A 26,543-nucleotide genomic window follows, 5' to 3' on the forward strand; every position below is an offset into this window, starting at 1 on the left:
CTCTTTTAGGGAACCTTCATGTAGGATTAAACAATAAAAGTACAAAGTAAGGTTATCATGATGATGGTATCTTGATTTTTTTAAGAAAAAAAAAAAAAACGAAAGTTATAGCAAATCTTTGGAAGCTCATAACTCAAAAACATACTTATTCACACTTAGGTACATTTTTCTCACTTATTTATTGTTTGATTTTAGAGAGAAAGATATTGAAAAGAGGAATAGAAATCCAATACTTTTGTGTAATAGAATTTTGATTTTCCCTTTTCTCTATTTTTTCATGATTATTTTACGTCTAGACGAAGAAAATTAAGAAAAAATTCATTAAAAAAAGAAAAAGGAAAATAAAAAATCTGTCAGAATTATTCGATTTATAAAAAAATTTGATGGTATGATTTGCAATACAATTGGTGTCTATTAGATGAGAAAAATGTTCTTAAAATTTTTTTTTAATCATGATTTTTGCTAATAGATAAAAAGGTATTATATATGTCTAAAACATATAGAAATTGTGTATTTTGAATAATTTAGAAAAAAAATTTGTGGCATAGCAGACGGTCCCCTTGAATAATCCTGGTTCTCTTATCAAGGTTACTGCTGGAGATGTGGTTTAATAAAAGTTAGGTTTCCTTTAGTTTAATTAATGGATGCATTTAATTACTCTTAGTGGTATTTACAAACACCCTCTGAAGCATCAAGTTATGACCGCAGTTTTGAAGGTTTGGTACCAAGGCAATAGACTGAGAGGTGAGTCTGGTGTATAACTGAGTATTTATTAGGACTAAGTTTCGTATCTCATTCCTTCATGACCCACCTCCATCTGAATACTAGAATTGAAAGAAGGATAAGCATAGGATGGGTAGCATTTGGTAAACAAAATGAGATCATGAAAACTGAAATGCCATTTTCTCTAAAAGAGAGTGCTGGTTCACAACAACTGCGTAATGCTCTGAAGCAAGGGAATCAGCAATATGAACAGGAGTGAAGGTTCATAGAAATAAATGGAATCTTAATTTTTTTTTTTTTATTTCTATACTCACCTGATGTTTGTACAGCATACACTATATGGCCACCTTCCTACCCACTGACTAATGATTTCAAGAGAATAGGATATTAGTTATGACTTCAAGACTGATTAGAGCAGGTGAGGCAAAGCCTCTAGTAAATTTTGGGGGGCAATGTAGCTGTTGAGTCGGCTTTGGAGACAGTAATATGAACATCAGGTGATTATAGAAATAACAAAATTTTAGTAAATTTTCTTATTTTCCAACAATGGAGGCATTGCAAGTAGAGTAATCTGTATATAAAGGACTCAATGTTTGAAAAAATAGGACCCATTAAGTCTCATATCAGAGGGAGGAATACTGTTAAATGAGTAAATATCACTTTCAGTGCATTTTTTTTGCCTTCCCTGTAAGCTACTTCATAACTACAGAATCTCATGCAAGAGAAATTCCAACAGAAAAATAAAGTTTTGTAGTAACAGTAAATAGGAAAAAGCCACTCTAAACAAAGGTTTTCACTTAAACAGTAAAACCTTAAACTAATTGTGTCATCTCAGCAGGAAAGCGACACAATCAGATAACTTAGCTAAATGTGATTCATCTATACAGATTACAGTGCAACCAATGCCATTCTCCAATTTTGAACCAGTGGTAAATAGCTTTTATATGATCTCATGTTCTAGGAATTTGTAGATTACCGCCTCAATGGAAGTAATTTTTTTTTTTTTTTAAATGATTTTGGGCACATGGATATTTCAGGCGTAATTCAGTCATATTTGGACAAAATGCAAAACGGTTTTGTCGTAAATCGTAATGTCTGAAGTAGTGTACAATATGCTGGCCAGCCCTCAGTGTACAGTACGTCATTGATATGTTTAAGTCTACAATTTCAAGAGTTTTTTAAAGGACAATATTTCTGCACTTGTTCTTTATTTATACAAGCTAATTTATTGGTGTAGTTAATTGTACTATTTTTGCATGGACTTACATTTTTGATGAAGTGTTTTTTACTGTCTAAATTTTGGTGATTTGCAGGTTACGAAGAATGGAGGATAAAGCAAAACATAGAGAAGACGAGAAATTTAAACACAAAGAGGATGTCTTAGAAGAAGTGCAGGAAGAAAAATTTCTTGCAAGTAAACCTGAAGGGTCTAAATCAAAGCGTTATAGTGAAGGTAGAAGAAAAGAGAGAGAAAAGGATAAGATTAAAGAAGAAAAGGACAGGGAGAGGAAATCAAAGGAAGAACAAGATGATATTGAAATTGAAACCGTAGAGGAAACCCTAGAGGAAAATATGAATGTGGAAAAGTCCCCAGAAATAGAGGAAATTGACTCTCCAAGAAAAGAAGAAAAACCAGAACCGAAGGTTTCATCTAGGAAGAGAAGAGAAAAAGATCCAAGGGTTGAAAGGAGAATCCGAAATAAAGTAAGAACTTTTTCTTTTTAACTTTGTAGTCTTGGGTAAGATACACTCATTACCTTTGAAGATTTAAACACAATCAGGCATGAAATGATATGCAATCTACAATCAAATCTATACAGTATTAGCTTTAGAGATGTGAAAATAATCAGATATCAAATGACATATACTGTACTCATAAACCTGCAATACTTTTGAAATTTTGAACACAGTCAGGAATGTCTGTAGACCATGTAGCATATCGGAGAATAGTTGAGCCAGATATTTCCCTCATATGATATAGTGTGTAATTTACCTGTGTAAATGCAAATTTAGCCATAATTATTTAACATTAGCCAGGTACTATATCATTTTCTTATTCTCTTAATTAGAAGTAAAATTAGAACCAGTTTTAACATGCTAGGAAACAGTGAGGTAGACAAAAAAAAGTACCGCAACTGGCAAAAAAATCAATACATTTATGCTTGGAATTTGTTCCGACACAGATACTTGCCTCGAAACACTTTCTTAGGAGTCACTGGTGGCACCTCTCTAACGACCAGAGTTTTGCGTAGTTTACCCTACTACCATTCTCTAAGTGACCTGATAGCGGGAGAGAACGTGACCTGGGGCAATGCCCGAGGTCGGCCTTGAGGTTACGCTCTCGACCTAGGCAGTATGTTTTCTGGTCGCGTTGTGTTCACACACACCGCTCCTCAGTTCTCTGTGCGACCCCCTTTGTGCTCGTTACCATGTGGTTACCACATGGTCTTGATTCCTTCACGAGTGATTAGTGCCTTAACTGTGTTCTTTTATGATCGTTCCTTTGTGCTTTTATTGGCGTTTTAGTGCTTTCCCTTTGCTTTATACTTGGGTCTAGTGATCTCTGTGTTGTGCTATGGAGCACGATCGCCGTTGTCCTGGGCCTAGAGCCGGGAAATCGTGTGGGGCTTTCTTGTCAAAGCCTGTTCGCCGTCAGACACGTGTCCCGAATGTGCCGATTGGAGCGAGTTCCAATGGGTGAAATGCGGCACGAAGAAGAAGACGACTTTGAAGAGGTTTCCTAGGGAAACTAGCTTGTCTTCCCCTGTGACGTCGGCAGGAGAGGGGTCAGGTAGAGTGCATTCTTCTCCCCTACCCAGAGTAGGGGACGAGGTAAGTCCTTGAAGTGTAAGAAGTTGGTGCCTCTTTCCCAAGGGAGTGATGTTGTGGGGAAGTCTTCTTTGTCCAGGGCAGATCAGGCGCCTGCAAGTGAGTGTGTGGGGGTCCGAGGGACGCGACTCTCTCTCGTAGGGACTGCGTCTCGGCGGAGGACCCCACGTGGCCTAATAATGTTCCATTTTTTATCACCACATTAATGGGTAGAGGCCTCAGGCGCGTCAGCTACAGAAGGATCCGCTGGCTTGGGATGTACCAAGGCCGCCGTTGAGGTCCCCACTGGACATGGAAGAGGGCCTATGCTAGTCCTTCCCCTTCATGGCTCGTTCAACGGCGTGGTTACCGGCAAAGCCATCAGTTCCAGAGAGTTTTCGTCTGCCATCTACGTCAGGAGTACGGCGTAGCCCCAAGAAGCCACAGTCCGGTATGAGGTCGCAGTACGAAGGCAAGTCAGACTCATTGGGGCGCGATCCGTCGGGCCCTTCGAGCGAGGAACGTTGGAGACGACACAGGAGGAAGAGAGATCGGTCTGTGTGGAGGAACTCCCCTTGCGGTCTCCCACAGGATCTCGGGACGGGAATTCCCCGTTCCCCTCCATACAAGCCAAGAGCCTCGCCAGAGAGTCGGCTGATGGGCGGAGGACCTCGTCTTGTAGGCCTAAGTCCCGTCTTAGAGCCACTCCATTCGCTCAGCGGAGGGAGCCGTCTCCTAGGATGGGCAGCCTCGACAGGTCTCCCCATCGAGATGATAGACGGGGACGGGCACCTCCGTCGAACTTTTTCACGGAAGAGCCCGTCCCGTCGTCCAGGACCTCGAGGAGAATGGGTCTCTATCCCAGACAACAAGCTGAGGGACCTAACTAGGACCTCAGGTTTGATACCTAAGAGAGCAGGAGACAGTCCTCCTAGAAGGCCCTCCAAGAGCCTTGCCAGAGAGTCAGCCGAGGAGTGGAGGACCTCGTCTTGTAGGTCTAAGTCCCGTCCTAGAGCCACTCAATCCGCTCAGTGGAGGGAGCCGTCTCCTAGGATGGGCAGCCTCGACAGGTCTCCCCATCGAGATTATAGACGGGGACGGGCACTTCCGTCGAACTATTTCACGGAAGAGCCCGTCCCGTCGTCCAGGACCTCGAGGAGGAAGGAAACATCGGGCGAAGAGGGTAGAATGAGCCGAGGCTCCCGTCAAGGTCCCCGTCGGATAAGCGTAAGGCCGCGAAATAGACGACTCTACCCGACTCTCGCCTCCACGGCAGTGCCCATCCTCAGTCCACAACCTAGGGCGGAGGCGCCCGTCGCCACAGCTCATCAACCCCGGACGGAGTACCTGGTCTACGGCAATGAGGGCATGCCAACGGAGGACTCCACTTACAGGACAGAGGCCCTCGTCGCCACGGCAAGACCCATCCTAGCGGAGGACTCTGCCTTTAGGACGGAGGCCCTCGCCACCATGACTATGCCCTTCATAATGGAGGAGGACTCCTAGAGGACGGAGGTTCTGGATGCCACGGCAATTCCCATCCAGTGTAAGCTCAAAGTCCTGTCTGAGCTCTGTAGGAGGTTCTCCTGATGCAGCCTTGACGAGTCAGCCCGCGGAAGGAGTCTTCGAACACCTTCACGGAGGAGCCCGTCCCCTCCTCGAAGGCTCGAAATGACGGAGGCACTAGTCTCGCCTGGAAGGGCTTAACCGCGAGACTCGTCAGATCGGTGGGACCCGTGCTGACTCTACACGTGTTCGAATCTCTCAGTGGCACCCCTCCACGGAGGAGCCTGTCCCTTTATCAAAGGCTCGTTAAGTGACAGAGGTGCCCATCTCTCCGGAAGGTCTTAGCCGAAGGTTCCGTCAGAGCGGAGGTGCCCGTGATGAATATACACCCCATCACGAATCTTGAAGGGTGATCTCCTTGATAAGGGGACACAAATTGAGCAGCCACTACCTCAAGAAGTAATTGACTGGCGCTATGGCCTTAACAGGATTATGGAGGAGCCTGTCTAGAAGAAGTCATCTTTGGCTCCTTCCGAGGAGAGGGACGGAAAATTGGGCGTACCCATATTGATAAGGTGTTCACCCGCATAGGGACACCTCCAAAGGTCACAGTTCAGCCAAACTGCTACAGGGCCTGAAATCACAAAGCAAGTATTATGCTTTAGAGGGACATCCACTTGGGACTAGCGAGAGGACGTCCTAGTAGGGGTAGGACATGGTACCCCGGAAGACCGGCTAAATCTCAGTTGACCAAAACTAACAGAATGACTTACATTGGGAATAACCCTGGATTCGTTACAGGTCAAGGCCTTTCCCATCCATAGACAGGGTGGTCAACCTGGACCAAGTTCTCCTTCCCTTCCTTCGAGGACATCCCAGAAGAATGAAGGATGGGCAGAGGTTGGTAGGACATCTGGTGTTCTTAGAGAAGCTAGTTCCACACGGGAGACAGATCCTAAGGAGGGTTCAATGGAACTTATAGAAGAGTTGGAACCAGAGAAGTTCCCCGGACAAAGTGGTGCCAGTCCGGCAAGAAACCAGACAAGCCGTAGAGTGGTGGCAGGATCGGTCATACACTCTAAAAGGGATGCCGTTGTCCTCCCAACCTCCAAAATCCGCCAGTTTACGGACGGGTAGAAAGAAGGAGGGGGAACGCACCTCCGGGGAAAAGACAGCGAAGGGGACTTGGACAGAAAGGGAGAAGTCCCTACACAGCAATGTCCTAGAGATGAGAGCGGTCCAGGAAACCTGCAAACATTTCACGGAAGACTTGGAAGGGAATTCAGTGGCCCTGATGTCGGACACTGCAACCGTGGTTGCATACGTTAAGAAGATACAAAGGGCCCGTGACCATGCCCCTCCCCAGCGCAGGATGGAGGAAGTGGTTGGTGAGACGACGTCGGCGATGGAGGACTCCGCGTATAGGAGGGTATTCGCCTTGATTAAAGGATACAATAGCCTGGTGGAACCCGTCCCACAGGAGGTGTAGGCGTGGACCTCGGGCTTGAACAAGTTTCTAGCCTACACCGCCCAGAAGAAGTCATCACTTAACCTTCCTGAGGCCAGGAACGTTGGAATTGGAAGAACCCACATACAGAGTTATAACCCGCAATAGCGATTCCAGCACAGACTATAGAGCGGCGAAACTCCTGCAGGGACTTCAGGCCCAAAGTAATTACCACACGTGGGAAAGTAGACCAAACGGGGCATGCAAAACAGGGGAAATCCTGGACATCCTTTGCCAGGGCTTCTTAGACGGAAGGGCGGCATTAGCTGCCACCTTCTTCTCCCAGTTCGAGTCCGCTGTTTCAGAGGGAGGGCCGAGATCAAAAGAGTTGTGCGATCTGGCCCTTCAGATCCTGGATTGGGAAGGAAAGAGGAAATCAACCCGACAGCAAGCTTCATTCTGGGGAAGAAGAACGACCTAGCAGACGGCCTCAGCAGAACGGGACAAATAGTAGCGTCGGAGTGGTCCCTGCACCCACAAGTGGCAAGCGACATCATTCAGATGTGGGGGCCCCCGGTAATGGATCTGTTTGCAACAAGGGTGAATGAACAACTCCCCGTATTCTGTTCACCTGTCTTAGACGCGAAGGCGGCATTGGAGGACGTGTCTCAACACAGATGGGACGACCTAGACGTGTACGACTTTCCCCCCCTTCTCCCTAATAAGTCAAGTCCTCAATAGGGTGAGGGCAGCAACCAACCTAAAGATGACTTTGGTAGCGCCTTTGTTGGCCGGAGAGAGAGTGGTTCGCAGACCTAAAGAGTCTCGCCACTCTCCCTCCCTGGACTCTTCCCAACATACCAGACCTATGGAGACAACCACATTTTCAGTGGTTTCACGAAACCCACAAGCTCTTCGTCTTCGTGCCTGGAGGTTATCCAGCCCCTCCTGAAAAGACAAAAGGTACTCAAGCAAGACAGATAGGAGGATGCCCCTTTACCTGAGGAAATCCTCTACGGCCATCTACCAATCCAAGTGGACGTTGTGCGTTAAGTGGGCAAGGACAAGAAGATAGAACCCTTAGAAACATCCGTGCCCATTATAGCGGATTTCCTGGTCCATCTCAGGGATAAGTTGGCCATGACAGTCCCAGCGATTAAGGGAGTTCGAGCTGCCCTTGGTCAAGTTTTTCTCCTGGAAGGTATAGTTCTGGGTTCTTCAAGACAGATGTCCATGCTCATCAAGGCTTTCGAGCAATCAGGCCCCTTCCGCCCCGAGAATCCCGAATTGGGACCTGGCAAGGGTTCTGGATATGCTCCGAAAACCACCTTTCGAACCCTTAAGAGACATCGTAGACAGGAATCTCACATTCAAAGCGGTCTTCTTGTTAGCGTTAGCCTCGGCTAAGAGGGTGAGCGAGCTACAAGGATTATTGTATGAGATGGAGCACTCTAGAGGATGGAAGGAGATAACCTTTAAGTTAGTCCCCTCCTAAGTCGCCAAGACACAGGATCCGTCAGTTTGGGTTCCGAGATTTGAGAGCTTTACTATTCCAGCAATCCCAAATGAAGGAAACCAGGAAGGTTTGAAATTGTGCCCCGTCAGGGTGATTAGAAAGTATCTTAAAAGAACGGCGAAGCTCCGCCCGTTTATTAAGAACCTCGTCGTTTCCTGGGGTCAAACGAAAAAGAACATCTCCAAGAATACAGTTTCCTTTTGGGTCAGACAAGGAATTAGGCAAGCTCCCTCAAATGAGGGGTTTTCAGTGCCAAGAGAACCCAGGGCTCATGATGTTAGGGTTTTAGGCACCTCCCTTGCATCTGAAAAGAACATGTCGGTAGCTCAGGATCTTCGAGCAGGAACTTGGTCTAACCAGTCGAAATTTCACCGATCATTATCTCAAGGACGGTACGAGGAAGTCCCTGGATGGGCTTTCGATCGGGCCGGTCATCTCAGCCTTCAATTCAGTTTGACGAATTAAGCCCCGGGCTCGATAGTGAACCACAAATGTTCTAGACACAAATAGGCTTATTTTTCGCTTTCGCCTTGTCCCCCTTTCTCTCGTACTATCAGTCGTCCTCAGAGCTATCGCTCATTAGACAAGCCTCAAGAATCGCCATTATACAACAAGCACAAGGAAGAAAATTGCAGAAGGGTAAGTGTTACCACACTTAATGAGTATTTTGTGTAGTTTATCCTACTGTCCATTGGGGTCTTGGGCTACGGGCACTCCCTCCTCCTAAGGTGTAAGTCTCCTAAGAAAGTGTTTCGAGGTAAGTATCTGTGTCGGAACAAATCACAAATTTTAAGTAATTTTTATTTTTCCTAACATACTTACCGAGAAACACTTTCGAGTTATGGCCCCCCAACCGTCCCTGCAGTGCCTTACAGTCCTAGAGTATTGTTCCTTACATAAAACATACTGCCTAAGTCGAGAGCGTAACCTCATGGCCGACCTCGGGCATTGCCCCAGGTCATGTTCTCTCCCGCTATCAGGTCACTTAGAGAATGGTAGTAGGGTAAACTACGCAAAACTCTGGTCGTTAGAGAGGAGCCTGCAGGGACTCCTAAGAAAGTGTTTCTCGGTAAGTATGTTAGAAAAAATACAAATTACTTAAAATTTGTGATTTTACCAATGCTGATCGTAGGTACTTTTAAAGTGGACATCTACACTATGTAATTTGGAGAGTAAATCAGGTAAAGTGTGCCACTCTGCTAACTATAGTCATAATTTGTTGAACAGAAGTGTTTATAAGGATAATGAGATAATCCTTAACAATATCAATATCTTGAGCTTTTAAATGGCCCTCTAAAATGTGAAGGGTATTTTTTAATTAATTTTCTTGGTAATTGTTCTAATGTATGTTACTGATGCAATAGATTTATTCATTAAGCACTGTTTAATACCTCTTAATTACCTTATACTTGATACAGGATCGTCCAGCAATGGCCCTATACCGACCAGGTCAATCCCGTCTCAGTAGTCGCATGCGTCAAGATCGTGAGGAAGGAGTAGACACATCTTCGTCTAGTCCAAGCCCTGTGATGGCTGCAGGAGACCAAAAGAAATTGCCTTCCCTAAAGAAAGAAAATACAGATTCTAGTAGATCTGATTGTAAAGATGAGTCTACAAAAACTAAAAGTATTACTGATGATTCAGCTGAAGGGAAATCTACAATTGAAATGAGTCAGGATGATAGAAGCAGTGGTGGAGAGGGTACAGGTGGTGAAGTTACTGAGAAATTTAAAAAATGCAGTGATGATGAAGATGATGATGATGCAGATGATGATGATGAAGACGATGATGATGATGATGATGATGATGATGACAATGATAAAAGGGAAGACAATTTATCAGACACTAAAGAAGAAAATGATGAAACAGACAACAAAATGCAGGAGGAACATAAGGATGCCGACCTTGATGACGAGGCTCATTCTTCCTCAGATGCCGCGCAAAGTAAAACCGAGGAGAGTTTAGGAAATGTGTCCAAAGATGTGAAAAAATATCCGGGGGTTAAAACTATGACGTTCAGGAGAAGTGTTAGCCGTGAGTGAAGAATTCCTAATGTATTATATACTGTATTGCTTGGGTTTGAATAATAATTGTTTAAAAAATGTTAAATATTTACTTTTATTTCTTTTTTCTGCTTATAGTTTACATCTAGATTTAAAATACCTGTTTATCTACGAATTGCTTCATATCTAAATGTATAATGTACTTGTAAATGTTTGATTACAAATGATCTTAAGTCAATTATTTCTTAATTTTCCTGATGCAATATAATCTTAAAGTAATTTAACAAATTTTAAATTGATTTATATTTTCTTAATTATACAAACCATTGTTCTTTAACAGGAGTATGATTTAGCTGGAAAAGGCCAGTTAAATTTTCAATAAGGTGGTTGTAGATGATAGAGGTGGAGGGTAAGCCTCACCCACCTGATGGCCAGCGCAACATTCGCTTTGACCTTAAACCTACTGTAGGACTTGCTGGTGGTTAAGGTGGGCAGTGTAACATAAAGGACTCAAGTTTGTATAGTTAGGTAAAATATAAATTGATTTTACATTTATGCTTTGTTCCTACGAGAATACAAACCATTGTCCTTTAAAAGGTGACTTATCCTTAGGAATCTTTAGGAGGTATGAAATCCATATAGTTAAAGTGACTGGTTTACTATCTTGAGAAATTTCAAGGTACTTTGGTCATGTACAGGAGCTTAAATGATTACTCCCGTCAACCTCCTAATGATCTGAGCAAGATGTAGCAGGTGTTAGGCTAGGTCCTTACCAGGTGACTGGTGAATGGTATTCGAAGAACCTATATCCATAAGGTTATGTTGCCTGAGTGCATGATCATTGTGAGAAATAGTCTTGCATACATACTAAATATCCTTCCCCTTGTCAGGGAGGATGGGAGATACACTTCAATCCAAAACTTGTATGTTGTAAAGAAAGGTTACTCGATTGTGAAAATTACCTGCATCTAGCGTTTGGTCCAGCACACAACAGAATGACTGCTGCACCCAAGGGAGGGGAAGGAAGAAGAGAAGGTTAGTTGTTCTTAAATCTCCTTCTTGACTTACATTGCGATCTCTATCTTGGACATGACACTTCTTGTCCCATTAGGGAGCTAGATTTGCAGCACAACCTGTTGAGTAGCTGCCATAGGGCCAAGGGTAAAATTATTTAGACTTGTGGATATATTCACGTAGGTGCTCTGCATGGAGCCCTGAATGCTAGTTAGAGTATTTTTGTCTTCACAGGACAGAGAAGCAAGTCATTCTGATCCTCATTAGTTGCTTCTTGTAAAGAAAAGATGGAGAAGGACTCTTATCTTGATTCGTGAACTGCTGGATTTTGGGTCTTGGTTGCAAAGTCTGGATCACAGGTGGAGACCTTCCGTTCCCAAAATGAGTCGGGACATCCAAATTCTCAAGTACTGCTACAGCAGGGCTAAGGCTAGTGAGAAGATAGTCTTGAGGGTTAGATCACTATTTGACACCTATTTCAAGGGCTCATTCATGGTCCGGTTGAGAGACCTGAGCAATTGAGTGGCATCCTATTCGGAGCTTGAGTTCCATAGAAGGGCAAGACTATTTGAAGCTTCTCGTGAACCTAGGCAATCTCTTGAAGAGGAAAGGCTTAAGCTTTTCAGTCTTAAACACAGCTAAAGGCCGAGTGAAAGTCTTTTATTACAGAGACTATGAGGAGCTTCTCTTGATGAAGGTAGATGAAATCCCCAATCTATTGAAGAGAGGCTCTGACCAGAGAAGTATCCCTTCAACGACAACAATGGCAGAAGATGGATAGTTCTGGCTGTACCTCAATGAGGAGCACCTGCAGATATGGACGCCTTTTGGTGTGTGGCCACTTGGGAGCCATCAAGGTTATCCTGAGGAGTGATATTGTTGTCTGTTGAGTACAGTCATACCTCTCGACATGAAAGAATCTGCTTACGAAAATTTCACGCTGCGAAACGAGAGGCGAAGAATTTTACGACTCACATCATGAAAAATGTTTCGCGCAACGAAATGAGGTAAGGTACGAGAGCCCGACCATCTCCGAGACTGATTTTATAATTTGTGGGCTGCTAGCCCATAAACTCTCCACCATCCTCCCATTGGTTATCTCCCTTCTCAGATGCTAGTGACTGCCATAAGATCCTGCTCTCCTATTGGTCAGTATCTACTTTACTGTATCCCATCATGCATCTACGCATTGGCGTTCCTCTTCCATTTCGTTTCGGCAGCAGTATCGAACGCATTCACATAGTGTTTCTGATTTCGCTTTCATGACCATTGTACTGTACAGTATTGTATTGCGACATTACGTTACTTTATTAGCCATAGGTCCCAAGAAAGTTGCTGATGTGCAGGGAAAGAGGAGCATGATGCTTTCAATGGAGACGGAGATGGAAATAATCAAGAAATACGAGGCTGGCATGCTGTTAAGTGTGATCACGAAGGAATGTATTCAAAATCCGTCTACGATAGGAAGGATCCTGAAATAGAAGGATGCCATCAAAGCAGCAACGCCTTCTAAGGGCATGACTGTTTTCTCCAGCAAGAAGAGCCATGTCCATGATGAGATGGAGAGTCTGCTGCTTGTTTGGATTAAGGACAAGGAAATCGCTAGAGAGACGATCACCGAAACCATAATCTGCCAGAAGGTCGGTGCCATTTTCAGTGATCTGGGTGCTCAGGCCGCATACAATGCAGGAGAAGGGACATCGAAGCAGGCACCCCCGGAGTTCAAGGCTTCTCAGAGGTAAGTTAGAAAAATTTTGAGAGGCGGTCTGGCATTCATTCAGTGGTGCGTCATGGGAAGGATGCAAGCTCGGATATGAAAGTGGCTGAAGCCTTTGTTAAGACGTTCGACGAGTTGACTGTCCAGAAAGCCTACATTCCCCAGCAAGTCTTCAACTGCGACAAAACGACAAATTCGGAGATAATTTGTATTTTTCCTAACCATACAAACCTTAGCTATTTACATTGGGTTTACTTTCGGCGTAGCTGAAATTGACAAGCCATTAAATTTTAACGAGGGTTTACTACCCCGCGCTAGTTAGCAGGGGTAGGGGGAGGGGTAGCTTGCTACCCCTCCCCCCCTCACACACCGGTGAAATGTCTCACTTCACTTAGAGGTAGGACTTGACTTGGGGGACAGGGCTGGCGGGCAAATATGTGTAAATAGCTAAGGTTTGTATGGTTAGGAAAAATACAAATTATCTCCGAATTTGTCATTTGTTCCATAACCGAAATACAAACCACGCTATTTACATTGGGTGACTAACCCCTTAGGAAGGGTGGAAAGTCCCCAGCCATACTGGCTTTGGCTTACCCGGGGACTCAAAATCCGAGTGAGTCGCACTCGAGAAAATGAGTCCCTGCACCTCACAAGTTCCTTGCTCCGCAAGGAAACGTGTGGCCTACATAAGCTTGTGTGTGAAGGAAGAAAGTGTGACCCGTCCTAGGCAGTTGACCTGGAGTTCCAGAAGGAACTCTGGGTTAGGACGTTCCCAATACCACCTCCTCAGGGTATGGGGGACGCAACAGTATTGTCTCAATACTCGGAACACAAGGAAGCATGGTTTACCTGCAGAGGTTTGAGGTCAGCTATGCAGAGACCAGGATGCTGCTTCCCCAGTAGAGGGAACGATGAAGAAAGAAGTAAGGGCCAGACATACTTCTTTCATTCATGCAGTCTAAAACCTGGTAACAATGCCCTCAACCTTCTGCTACCTGTCCAAAAAGGAGCCTGAGGTTAGACCAGTTGTTGTGTAGCCACCACAGAGCGATAGAAACGTATTGATACCCCTGTGGGTCACGTCCTGCAGGAAGCGGGCTGCGAAGGTCATTAGACGCTTCCAGACTCCAGCTTGTAGCACCTGCGTCACAGAGTAGTTCTACTCGAAGGCGAGGGACGTTGCGATGTATCCGACATCGTGCTGTAGGGCGACGTGACGGGGGAGGGTCTGGATTCGGGTCGAGATGAATGCCCTTGAGTCAGAGCTGAAAAGGTATACTGGTGACTCTCCCGTGTCCTTCCTGTGCTCCCAAACCGGTTTGCACGTGAGGACAAACTGCAGCTGTTCTCAAAGATAACCCTTCGGTTCCCTTACTGGCAAGAAGGAGAAGGTCTGGGTCATCTGATACAGAACGGAGACTCGAAATCTTGAAGGAGTCGAACCGAAGATCCGGGACTCCAAGATTCTGAGTCTAGAAAACAACTCGTGAGCGAACCTGAATGTTGCCTCCCCCTATTCTCTTGAAAGGGCGGAGTCGTACGAGACCATGAAGATTGCTAACACACTGGCCGAGGCCAGAGTGAGCAGGAGCGCCGTCCCCCAAGACGGATTACGATCAGAGGCCTGACTTAATGGTTCTTGAGAAGATCTCTTAAGGGACTAAAGAGTCCGAACCATGCTCCAAGGAGGAGGTCTCACTCCGACTGGGGCAGGTACATCCGTAGCTTCGCATGAGCGAAGAAAGATCCCGCGGGCAGGAAAAGTCTATTCCTTTCAGCCTGAAGGCCAGGGAAAGGCTGAGCGATAGGCTTCACTGCCGAGAGCGGAAAAGTTTCCTCCCACCGAAAAGCAATAACTCCGTTATTGCTGGAGTAGAGCCCTCAAGGGAAGAAATATCTCTCCCACGACACCAACCACAGAAGACTCTCCACTTCGCCTGGTAGAGCCCTGCGGATGACTATCGCAGGTGACGCGACCTCCGCTCCGCGACTGTTGCGGGTTGTCTCTTCTCGAGGAGGCGGCGTAGTGTCTCCAGGCGTGAAGCCGAAGCGATGCAACGGCTTGTGAAAGATGTTGTAGAGTGGTTGTTTGAGTAGCCTGTGTCGTGGAAGAAGCTCTCCCGGGAGTTCCGTCAGGGGATGCAGAGGGTCCGGAAACCGTTCTGCATATAGTCGCATTGGAGCTCTCAGGGCCATCGAAAGGTTGACAGACAACCTGGTCTTGTTGAGACCCCTTCTCAACAGACAACAATGGTGGGAAGACGTACGCGTCGATGTTGTCCCACCGTCACCGGAAAGCATCTTTCCAAAGAGTCTTGGGGTCAGACTGGGGGGAAGAATAGCGGAAGCTTGAAGTTCCAGGCTGTCGTTGTAGTGGTTTGCGGACTGTGGCCAGAGGTAGCACCCGAACTGCCCAGTGTCCGAATGCCGACCACAACCCTACGTTCACTACACAACAAACATACAACGGTGGATTAACCAAAAAAACCTAAGTAACAGGTCAAGAGAACGGAGCTCTGCGCACCACCCCTTGATTTATACTGGGCAAGGGGACCCAGCTTGAATCTTGTTTTTTATCATACCTTTCATTGGGCTAGCTGGATTATAAATAAAGGTATAAGAACATTAGGTGAAAGGGAATATTATAATTAATAACGGAACACAGTGTGGGAGGAAAGAATTATGATAAATTACTGTACTTATGAGCTTCAAAAAACAGTGGTGGAGGAGAGGACACTGTGGTGAGAGGTTCTGAAATGAAATGCTGTATTCCTAAAAACAAGAAAAAAAATATTTATTTGTAAATATTTATCTGTCAATTCCAATAACCAAATTTAGGGCAAAATTATCAGTCCTTTACACTCCAGCACCACAAATAACAAACAAACTAGAAATTACCCATAAGAAAATATAGATCTGTGAAAATACTGTGCTACCATACTTTCCCCTGAATCAATACTGTCCCTTCAATATCCAGTTCACCACTAAGCTGCAAAGTCATTTACAATTTTTTCATATTCTGAACAGTTCAGCCGCATACGCTGCTGTGCAGGTCTCTGCGGGCCCACCATTACAGTGTCTCGAAAAGTTTGTCAACAGTACATTTGAAATCTCTCAATCTTGGAAGGAGTTTTGAATAAGTCTGAATTCATACTAAACTCAAAAGTCACTCTCTTCCTAACATCGGAATTCACTTCTTGGGCCTCTGACCAGAAATGCCATTTCAATAGCTCCTGTTAACTATTTAATGTTCATGACACACTCACATAGCAACACAGTAGCTTACTTCTAGTTACAAGGAATGGATATAGAACAGCATCACAGACTAGTACAGACTGATAACAGGAAATATTCCAAATTCGCTCTCCCTTACACTCCCTACTGAGCGTAGGGGCTGCTGTTAATACCTGGAAAGGAACAATAACAAATTAAGACATTTTTGGAAAAAAGGGGGGCTTGAGGGATACAAAGAAAAAAAATAAAATCAAATATGTTTCATACACACAAACCACTAAAGTTTTCCCAGTCACAAACCCTTATATATTGCATTCCTCCCCATTAGCCCTCAAGCCCATCCAAAAAATGCCTCGTAACTGACCGCAACACCCTACACAAACTCTGTACATTCACGTGAAAAAAAAATCTTACCTTGCAAAAAAAAAAATCAGTAAAAAGGTAGGATTATCAACTAAAGATTTAGTTCATCATCCCGTCCTTCAGGTACAATACATTTTTTCATAACAAAAGCAATATGAATAGGCAATAAACTAACACAATATGGAAACAGAGTACTGTACTTAAAATCACAAAATTTAGATTATCGTCTATTCCTCCCAACAATACTCCAATAACATACAACATAATAAATTTCATTATTTACAAAATTTAGGCATTACAGGAATACATTCAGGATCTATCAAGAAAAAAATTACATTCATTGCAGTCCAAAATCAATTTAAAAGCATACAAAACTCATTGATTTTGGACTACAGGTATTACATGATAATAAAAATTTATTGAATCCATTATAACTGCCAAGGTCAATTTTCAGTACAAAAATAATGCAACAATTACAGAAACTGTGGCTAAATTAAGATTTCCTCACACCACGTGTCCCTTTCTCAGCCTTTCAAATACCCAATGTGGGAATTACAATATGACTAATAAGAAATAAAAAGGGTAATTATTATCAAAACTGTCTTTAAAAATTGTGCAAAGATTAATTCAGTGGGAGATTTATAGTCCTTCTTCCGAGTCTCAAAATTCTGTCTCGGGACATGCGCCGGGATTCAGCAATCTGCTGGCGAGCCATATTAATTTCTCGCAGCACAGGAGACAGGCTAAGCCGGCAACTCTCCAGATACAGGCTGGGTGTCTTTAATTGATCGATAACCTCGCATAAGAGTTGGTATCTGCGGGTGATCGACACACTTTGAGGTAAACCAAAGACAGAATCCGTAGACTCGGAAGAGGACAATAAAAATCCCGAAAAATCAGGCGATGACTCGGGGCAACGTTGTGTTTCGGGCGACCCAAACAGTGTTGTAACATTCAGGTTAGATATACCTGACTGTGCCACTTCAGCCTCGAGTTCTGACTGGTATTTTAATCCACCATCAGAATGTAGGAAAGGGTTTGTATTCTGAGGTGACTCAGGAATGGAGGATGGTTCCCTCTCTATAATATTCATCTGGTCAGTGAGACGAGGTCTCCACTCCAGGACTCGAGACTGAACTAATGGTAGGTCAAGAACAGGACCTTTTGACCTAGTCCATGGGGGACTAAATCCACTAGAGGTGGGATCTACAGGCGACAGTCGGTCGTCACAATCGGGTGGCAAAAAGCCGAGAAAGTCATTATCAGGATGAATAGACACTGCCGATTCAGAAACAGGGCTTTCTAAAGTAGCAGGTCTTGACCAATCTGGATTGGAACTCTTGGAACCAACAGAAGGTAGTTCCAGTAATGGAATACTGGAAACTTCCCAGAATTCCCAACTCCCCGGAGGATGAACGATACCTTCCTCTCGGAAAGAAGAAGCTAAGAACTGGGGCGTTGGCAATTCAGGAACAGGACAGTGAACCACCGAATCGGGAGACAAAATAGGGGTTTTACACATTTCAGTGGGGCTGTTCTCCCACAGTTGGAGGACCAAATGATCTCGAAACAATTCAGGCTTTAACACAGGAGTCTCATCACAATTTTCCGGAGGATATAACCAAGCATCCAGTGCTTTCTTTCTCTCGTAAGTCCTAGCTGACTTAAGAATGGGCTTAGGCTGAGTAGTAGCTCTAGTAGGATGGTGACTTTTCCTCTGTCGTCGAGACTTGATACAATCTCGAGACAGAAGGTAGGACGCCACTACTGCAGCCACCCCATAGGAGTCGCCATCACTACTAGAACTAGAACTCTCAGAGACTTCAGAAGAAACAGGACTGTCATCCATGAGTTCTGGACTATTCAGAGTCTCTGTAACAGGATCAGGACCCTTCGGATACCAGAGAAAGTGCCTCCTAAGATAAACTGGAGGTTCAAACCAGGCCTTTAACTGGATATGGCGAGCTTTTACCAGTTCACCATCAGGCAGTCTCTGCAGCTCATAGGTGACCTTATTCTCGTGTACCTTAGTAACACGGAATACCCCCTCAAACCTAGGGATGAGCTTGTTCGTCAGAAGGTGTCCCAACAGGTGCACCTTCTTAAGCACCAGAGAACCCTCTTTAAACGGTTTGTACCGAGGATGTCCTTCGGCCCATGGGTCTCTCGTTTCTGCTGATAGCAACGGGATACTATCAACATCGTGAGCACCCTTCAGTATGTTCTCAGCTGAAGTACAGCCAATCTCAGTGTGGTGGGAATGGTTGTAGCTGAGAACTGCTCGGGATAAGAACTCCACTGCACCGTTACTAGAGGGTTTATACGGAGTTGTTTTCACATGTACAACATTATACCGCTCCAACAACTCAGTAAATTCCTGGGAAATAAACTCAGGGGCGTTATCAGTCAATATCCGGACTGGAACACGAGGAATAACAGGAAAAACTCGGTCTTCAAGCGCCTGGCATATCGTACTGCTCTTCTTATTCCTTATGGGTACAGCCGTCACCCACTTGGAATAATGGTCGATTACCATCAGACACCCAATAAAACCAGTACTGGTTGTTGGGAGACTCACAAGATCCATAGCAACCAATTCAAAGGGAGAAGAGGTCACTATTTTCAAGGTCGGGCAACCACCTCCCTTGAGACATTACAAGTCTGACATTCCCAACACGTCCGGCACATATCTCTGATTACATTAATCAAAGATCTGTGCCAGACGAGTCGACGGAGCATTGCAATCATTTTTCCAATCCCCCAGTGAGCATTCTGGAGGTGTGTCTTGGCAACTAGGTCAATCAGGACATTGAAGGTGACTACTGGGACTACTGAGCCGTCTGGGTTCCGCTTCACTAGCAAACCCTGGTGAACTTCCAGGTTCGACCAACATCTCCTATAGGGTAGACAGGAGCGTGGAACTCGAGATGCAGGAACCCCAGAGTAGATCATCTTAATGACAGATTGAATCTGTCGATGATCTCCTTGGATTTTGGACACCTGACTAAAGGACAGAAGAGCATTTCCGGAGAACACTCCCTGATCAGATTCAGGATCAGTTACCTTCATAACAGTGGTCTCGGTATGCAGGGAGGAGACTGAGAGTACCTTGGGAGACAACTGAAGAACAGTAGTGTGGTCATACACCAACTGTTCTCGGGGTGAATCCAGTGTCAGGTAGGCTGCGTCCAGTATATTCCTACCAAGAACAAAACAAAAGTTAATGTCTTTGGCAGCTACCACCGCATAGTTAAACAGCGGTAGCCTCCACCCAGAAGGACACTTCACCTCTAACTGGACGTAGCCTAGAATGCTGGTGCAGAAACCAGTCAACCCCTCTAGCTGTTCTCCTGACAGTACCTGGTACTCTATGCCAAGTTGGCTCAGTACAGACTCACTTACTAGACAAACCTGTGCTCCTGTATCAACAAGAGCACAAAATAAGGTCTCCTGCATCATTACTATACCTACTGCCGAGTGTTTAGACACATGGGTACAACTGGACTGATGAGGTACCTTTTCTGTCACGTACTGGATTACAGTGTAGTGGTTTGCAGACTGTGGCCAGAGGTAGCACCCGAACTGCCTAGTGTCTGAATGCTGACCACAACCCGACGTTCACTACACAACAAATATACAATGGTGTAATACCCAAAAAAAAACCTAAGTAACAGGTCAAGAGAACGGAGCTCTGGGCACCACCCCTTGATTTATACTGGGCAAGGGGACCCAGCTTGAACCTTGTTATTTATCATACCTTTCCTTCTCTTGCCTTTGGCTTGCTGATTATAAGTAAAGGTATAAGAACATTAGGTGAAAGGGAATATTATAATTAATAAAGAAACACACTGTGGGAGGAAAGAATTATGATAAATTACTGTACTTAAGAGATCGTAAAAAACAGTGGCTGGGGAAAAGAAGCCGTGGTGGGAGGTTCTAAAATGAAATACTGTATACATAAAACAACGCTATTTATTGGAAAAAGGGATTTTGACGAAGGAAAAATCTATTTCTGGGGAGAGACCTGTGACGCCTGGTGAAAAGGGTCCTTCTTTACACTTTTCTGATATAAACCTTCCAAATATACCAGAGAAAGATAAAAGCATGGAATGCAGAGGTTACTACCCTCGCGCGAGCACCTTGTGGGTGTCGTGTATAAAGCAGGGGCGTGTGAAAACCACTATTCACAGGCTGTCTTCCATTTAGATAATTCCTTCATCAAAGGGAAGGGCCGTAACAGAGGCCCCAGATACCGCACTTGAGCCACTCCACCGACGCCTGACGCGAGCGCCCTCTGAGACATCCTTCTGCAATAACAAACGGCTTGGAAAGGAAAGGGTGGGATCGTACAAAATAACAGGGAAGGGTTTCACCGGGCGTCACAGGTCTCTCCCCAGAAATAGATTTTTCCTTCGTCAAAATCCCTTTCCTGGGTCGACCTGTGACGCCCGGTGAAAATGTACCAGAGAATGCCTTCCAAGCCCAATAATAAATAGTAACCTAATGAGGAGAGAGATAAACACCATGTAAGGAAAATAATATATTATATTAAGGTAAGTAAGCATAAATTACAAACTAGCCAAAGGACATAGTGAACGTAAGGCTAAATAAACATGATAACAAGGAAGCATCCGAGTATCAGAGCACAATATGCAACAAAACTGACATGGCTAAGAATAACCCAACACTAAAGTTACGGTAAACACAATAACAGTTAATAACCATAGGAACTAAACATGGAATAAACTTAGGGCTAACGAACCACCAAAGAGAGCGGCGACGTGGTGCGAGTGGCAGGTAGGAGGGAGAAGAGGAGAGATGGATGAAAGGAAGAACAAGAGATTAATGGGGAGAGATGAGGCTCCCAGCTGCAACCGTTGGGTATTTAAGGGCCTGTAAGTTCTTTAGATAGTGGCGTTTGAAAACCATAGGAGATTTCCAACCCGTGTAACTTTTAAGGTCATCAAAATCCATATTTTGGAAATAATTGATGGAGGTAGCTACTGACCGGATATCATGAGCATGGGGAAATGATTCCGGATTAGCTTGTTTAATGAAGTATAGGATTTGTTGCCTAATGCCTTGAATGGAAATAGTACCTCCTTGTTCTCTGATAAACAAGGAGCCAGACGAGCAGGTGGCAGTTCTAGCTAAAAAGGCCCTGAGAGTAGTGACTGGACACAGAGAAGTATCTTGGGGAAGAGGAATAATCTTCCAAGGGGACCACCTATTTTGTGGGTCCTCATTTTTAGCTAGGAAAGCTCTGTCTGGAGAAAGAAGTACTTCACCTGAAGGGAGGAAATCTATGTTTTCTGAGTTTCGTGAGAGAGCTGCTAGTTCTGAGATTCTAGCACCCGAGGCCATAGCCGTTAGAAATAAAGTCTTCCTAAGAAGAGTGATATAGGAGCAGGATTTATTGTCCGTGGCTGACGCAAGTTTGAGGACATCGTTCAGAGACCAAGAGACCTTTTGTGGACGAACCGAAGGTCGAAGCCTAGCACATGCTTTTGGAATAGATGAGAAATAGGAATCTGCTAGGTTAATGTTAAACCCAACAAGGAAGATCTTCTTCAAAGCTGACTTGATGGTGGTTATAGTGCTAGCTGCTAGGCCTTTGTCAAATATGAACCTAAAGAAGGAGATGGCTAAATTAGGAGTCATAAAAGTATGGTCTGAATTCTTTAAGAAATCTGCTAGTTTCTTAACGGCCAAATCATATTGATGAATTGTAGAGTCCCTTTTGTCTGATTCTATAAAGAGAACATTTTCCGGGTCGATGTTCGCATCTCTACGAGCTGCAAACTTCATGAAGTCCACAAAGTTAGGGTTTTGGCCATCCTTGAGGAATCTGACACAGTCCGAGTTTGGACTACTTGGGTCAGTTTGGGGAATGGGATCCGGAAGGGACGGAGTCTCAACTCAAGGAGGAGAGGAAACCAACTGGTTTTTGGCCAGTGAGGTGCTACTAAAGCCACTGTCCCTTGGAAGGAGCGTAGTTTGTGTAAAACTTTCATTAGAAGATTCACTGGAGGGAATAGGTAAATCTTCTTCCAATGGTTCCAATCCAGGGTTAATGCGTCCATGACATAAGCCTGAGGGTCCAGGTTTGGGGTCACATAACAGGGAAGTTTGTGATTCAGTTGAGTCACGAATAGATGTACCTGGAGGCCCGGAACCAGCCTGAGTATCCACCGGAAGGAATTTATGTCTAGGGACCATTCCGATTCCAGTGGTTTCGTCCTGGATAGTGAGTCCGCTATCACATTCTGGACTCCTGCTAGGTGAGTTGCTGACAGGAACCAGTTCTTGTCTGCTGCCAAGGCGAAGATAGTGACCAGGACCTGATTCAGGTTGGGTGACTTGGATCCTCCTCTGTTGATGCAGTGTACTACGGCTGTGCTGTCTGAGACTACTCTGATGTGGGACGACCTCGGAGGAGAGATTCTCTTCAGAGTCAAGAACACTGCCATGGCTTCGAGAACATTGATATGGAACTGTTTCATGGCGGGTGACCAAGAGCCCTGAAACATCTGATGTTGGGAGTAACCCCCCCAGCCACTCAGAGACGCGTCTGTATGAAGTGTCACTTGTGGAGGGGGGAATTGCAGAGGAACCGATTTGGAGAGGTTCCTCGGTTCGGACCATGGGAGTAGTCTCATTTTTAAGACAGAGGGGATCTTCGAGATCTTGTCTCTTAAAGGTATTGTAGCTCTCTTTCTCCAAACTCGATTGATGTCTTTGAGTTTGGCTTTTAATTGGAGATCTGTTAGTGAAGCAAATTGGAGAAGGCCGAGGATTCTTTCTAAACCTCTTCTGGACACCTGTTTGTGTTTGAGAAAGTTCCTGATCTTGGAAGCTATCTCCCTTACCTTTTTGGGAGGAAGGGAGAGCCTGTGCTTTGAAAGGTCCCACCGAATGCCTAACCATTCGAAGCGACTTGATGGTTGTAGGCGAGACTTTTGGAGATTGACTTGGAATCCCAGTTTGGCGAGAAATCGAATTACCTTCGTCGTAGCTCTGTTGCATTCCTGGGTCGACCGAGCCCAAATGAGCCAATCGTCCAGATAGGCGATGATCTGTATCCCTTGGTTCCTGAGTTGCTCGAGCGCTGTCTCTCCCAGTTTCGTGAATATCCTGGGAGCAATGCTGAGACCGAAGGGCATGACTTTGAACGCAAAGGCTTTCTTGCCTAGGCGGAAGCCTAGGTAAGGAGAGAAGTTTCGAGCTACTGCCACATGATAATAGGCGTCGGTAAGATCGATAGAGGTGGTGACGGCCCCACGGGGAAGTAAGGTCCGTACCTGAGAGATAGTCAGCATACGGAACTTGTTGCAGAGAATGTAAGAGTTTAGTTTTGACAATTCCAGAACCACTCTCAACGCCGACGAGTCTTTCTTTGGAACTGTAAATAGGCGGCCTTGGAATTTCAGTGATCGAACCCATTTGATTGCTTTCTTCTTGAGTAACTCTGTGGTGTACTCTTTCAGGATGGGAGTGGGTCTCTGGAAGAAGGTCACTAGTGGAGGTGGAGATCCCTGTGACCATTTCCAACCCAAGCCTTTGGATATTATGCTGTGAGCCCATGGACTGAAGGTCCAATGGTCTCGAAAGTGATAAAGTCTCCCCCCTACCGGGAACACATCATTGCGAGGGAGTGAATTTAGGTCCCTTCCCTCCCCGGGCACCCCTTGATCTAGGTCCGCCTCGATGGCGGAACTGTCCTCTACCTCTGTAGCTTCCTCTCTGGTGTCCACGAAAGGAACTGGAGGGTTCGTAACTAGGGTTGTATTCAGGGGAGGACATCCAAGAAGACATGGGGTTGGGTTGTGTACCTGGGGGAGCAGTGAGGTAGACCACCTGTTGAGGAAGAGCCGGTTGCTGAGAAGTCGAAGCAGAGGAAGACTGTGTTGACGTGTGGGGAATTGCCGATTGGTGGTAGTGACCCCGGTTTGTCTTCTAAGGGGTAAATCTCTGCTTTTTCTTGAAGAAAGTTTGTTTGTGGGATTCGATCTTCCTTTTGGTCGTGAGGCCCCACCTTACTTGCAAATTTTGGTTTGCCCTCGCCACGTCCTGAAGAACTTTATTAACTTCATCCTGAGGGAATAGGGTCTTACCCCAGCAGGAGGATGCTATCAGCTTGTTTGGTTCATGTCTGATAGAAGCCTCAGACAGAACGTATTTCCTGCAACTAACCCGAGCCGACCAGAAGTTGTGGAGGTCAACTTGGTAGGAAAGAAGCAGGTTCTTTGTGAAAACCCTGAACAAAGTTTCATTCGGGTAAACAGAGGCTAGGGACTCTACGGAGGTGATGGAGTGGAGGGACCTAGCTAACCTATTACGTGCCTCGAACTCGGTCTTGAGAAGATTCTCTAGTAATTTGGGAAGCTTCTCAGAAATAGAGTAGAGGCGCAAGCTGGGTCTAGCTTCCCTACCATGAAGGTAGAAGAAGCGTCATCCCAGGTGGCAGAGGTACTCGGAATGAGCATTGAGGTGGGGTCCATCTCTTTGAGAGCTGGCATGGCAGAGCCTTCCTTGACGGCCTGTATTGTCAGATCTGTCACTTTATCTATAAGTGGAAAGGTAATGGACGATGCCGTTGTAAAAATAGTGTAGGCACCTTTGTGTGGGGTGAGCTTGGAGTTGGTACACCCCCATTCTGATAGTCCTGGCCCAGACAGCTTGGGCCTGGTCTTTTGGAAATATCACCGTTTCCTTCGGTACCTTGTCCATTCTAACCAAGGCATGCTCCTTCAAACGGACGAAGCCGTTGAATGGGAATTCTAGCCCCGGAGAGTAGAATTCTAGGTCCTCTAGAGGGCGGGTGCCTATGCTATCTAGAGTTAGGGTACCATCTAAGTAAGGAGCATGCAAGGCAAACCTCCAAGGGTTGTTTTTATCAAAGGGGGGTAACTTCGACACGTCTGGGGCTGAAGGCGGAGGAATCTGAGTTCCGGAGCGGATCAGATTCGCCACCATATCTTTTAGCTCCGTCATAGCCCCAGAGTGTTGCTGAATTTGTTCTTTAATCATATCCCTGATTAAGTCGACGGATAAGGAGGGTTCCTGAGAACCACCCGCCGACGAAGCCTTGGACTTGGCGGACTTCGACTTCTTAGAAGTTATGGTTTTATGAGAAGTACCAGGGATATCAGGAGCAGTCGAGGGTCCGGGGACCGGTGACGTAGACAATAGCGAAGCTGAACTAGGCATTGACTTATAATTACGGAGTGGCTTCACCTTGGGTCGTATGGGGACGGAGGGATCCCGAGGAGAAGCCGTAGGCTTATCAAAGCCGAGAAAGGAAGAGGTAGAAGAAGGAGTAGGAGATAAAAAAGTTTCCACCAACTCGACACCACCTACCTGCTCGTCCATGGGCTCGATGTCTAAATCCAGAGCTGACACGTCTCCCGATAAAAGAGATTCGTCTTCCGTGGGGATGGTCGCTCTGACCGCTTCAATTAAAGGGGCAGCCGCCTCCGGAGTGACTGCTGCAGTGGTAGAGCCTGGGAAGAGTCGGGAGGCCATGCCTCCGTCGAGGAGATAGGGTGCGCCAGACGGAGCATTCCTGCCGAAGCCCGACACCCAAGGACGAAGAGCAGCTCTTGCCGACCGAAGAGATTCATCATCGGCTTGAAAGAGGTGAGGGGATTAGTGATGAAGGAGAAGGATCGTTCTCCGAAATAAGCGATGTATACATAATTAAGGAACAAATTAAATCATCGCCAAAGGATAAAAGGAACAAAACGAAAACCAACCTACGTCATCGTTCAGGAGTAAGGAGGACAACTCGTGACAGAGCGTGCACGATTCCGGGAACCACACCATGTATGGGGCTTGTCCCGGGAACCACACCATGTATGGGGCTTGTCCCGGCTCCCGAATAAAGGAGATAGCGCAATGTGCATGCGACCAGCAGAGGTCATGTCCAACGGGATCGTTGAAAGAGGCGGGGCAGCCCTTGGCAGCGCAGCGGACCTTCTGTAAAAGAAAGGAGACATAAGTCTGGATGTTCCTTGAGACTCTGGTAAGGGATTAAGATCTACTAACAGAGTCTAGATAGCATTAAATGTGTGTGCATAGAATGGTTCAATGAATGAGAGCCGGAGCTCCATATTAAAATATTTTAAATATAAAATTTTCCTGCACCAGTGTGTGCCGGAGCTATCTAAAATGGGTCCGTATCACTATAAATATTATTAAAATAAGAATAAA

The 26,543-nt window shown here is 45.4% G+C and overlaps 1 protein-coding gene across 6 annotated transcripts in view; it reads left to right on the forward strand.

The window, feature by feature from the left end:
- LOC137646648 (regulator of nonsense transcripts 3B-like) overlaps window positions 1-10,241 on the forward strand; it is a 54,752-nt gene extending 44,511 nt beyond the window's left edge. For all 6 annotated transcript variants that reach the window (XM_068379771.1, XM_068379794.1, XM_068379778.1 and 3 more), the window contains 2 exons: window positions 2,037-2,427; window positions 9,419-10,241. In XM_068379771.1, the coding sequence (XP_068235872.1) occupies window positions 2,037-2,427; window positions 9,419-10,042 (1,015 nt within the window). In that variant the 3' untranslated portion in view covers window positions 10,043-10,241. The remainder of the gene's footprint in view (window positions 1-2,036; window positions 2,428-9,418) is intronic.
- Window positions 10,242-26,543: the final 16,302 nt, after the last annotated feature.

Source organism: Palaemon carinicauda, chromosome 1 (assembly GCF_036898095.1).
Source record: "Palaemon carinicauda isolate YSFRI2023 chromosome 1, ASM3689809v2, whole genome shotgun sequence".
NCBI lineage: Eukaryota > Metazoa > Arthropoda > Malacostraca > Decapoda > Palaemonidae > Palaemon > Palaemon carinicauda.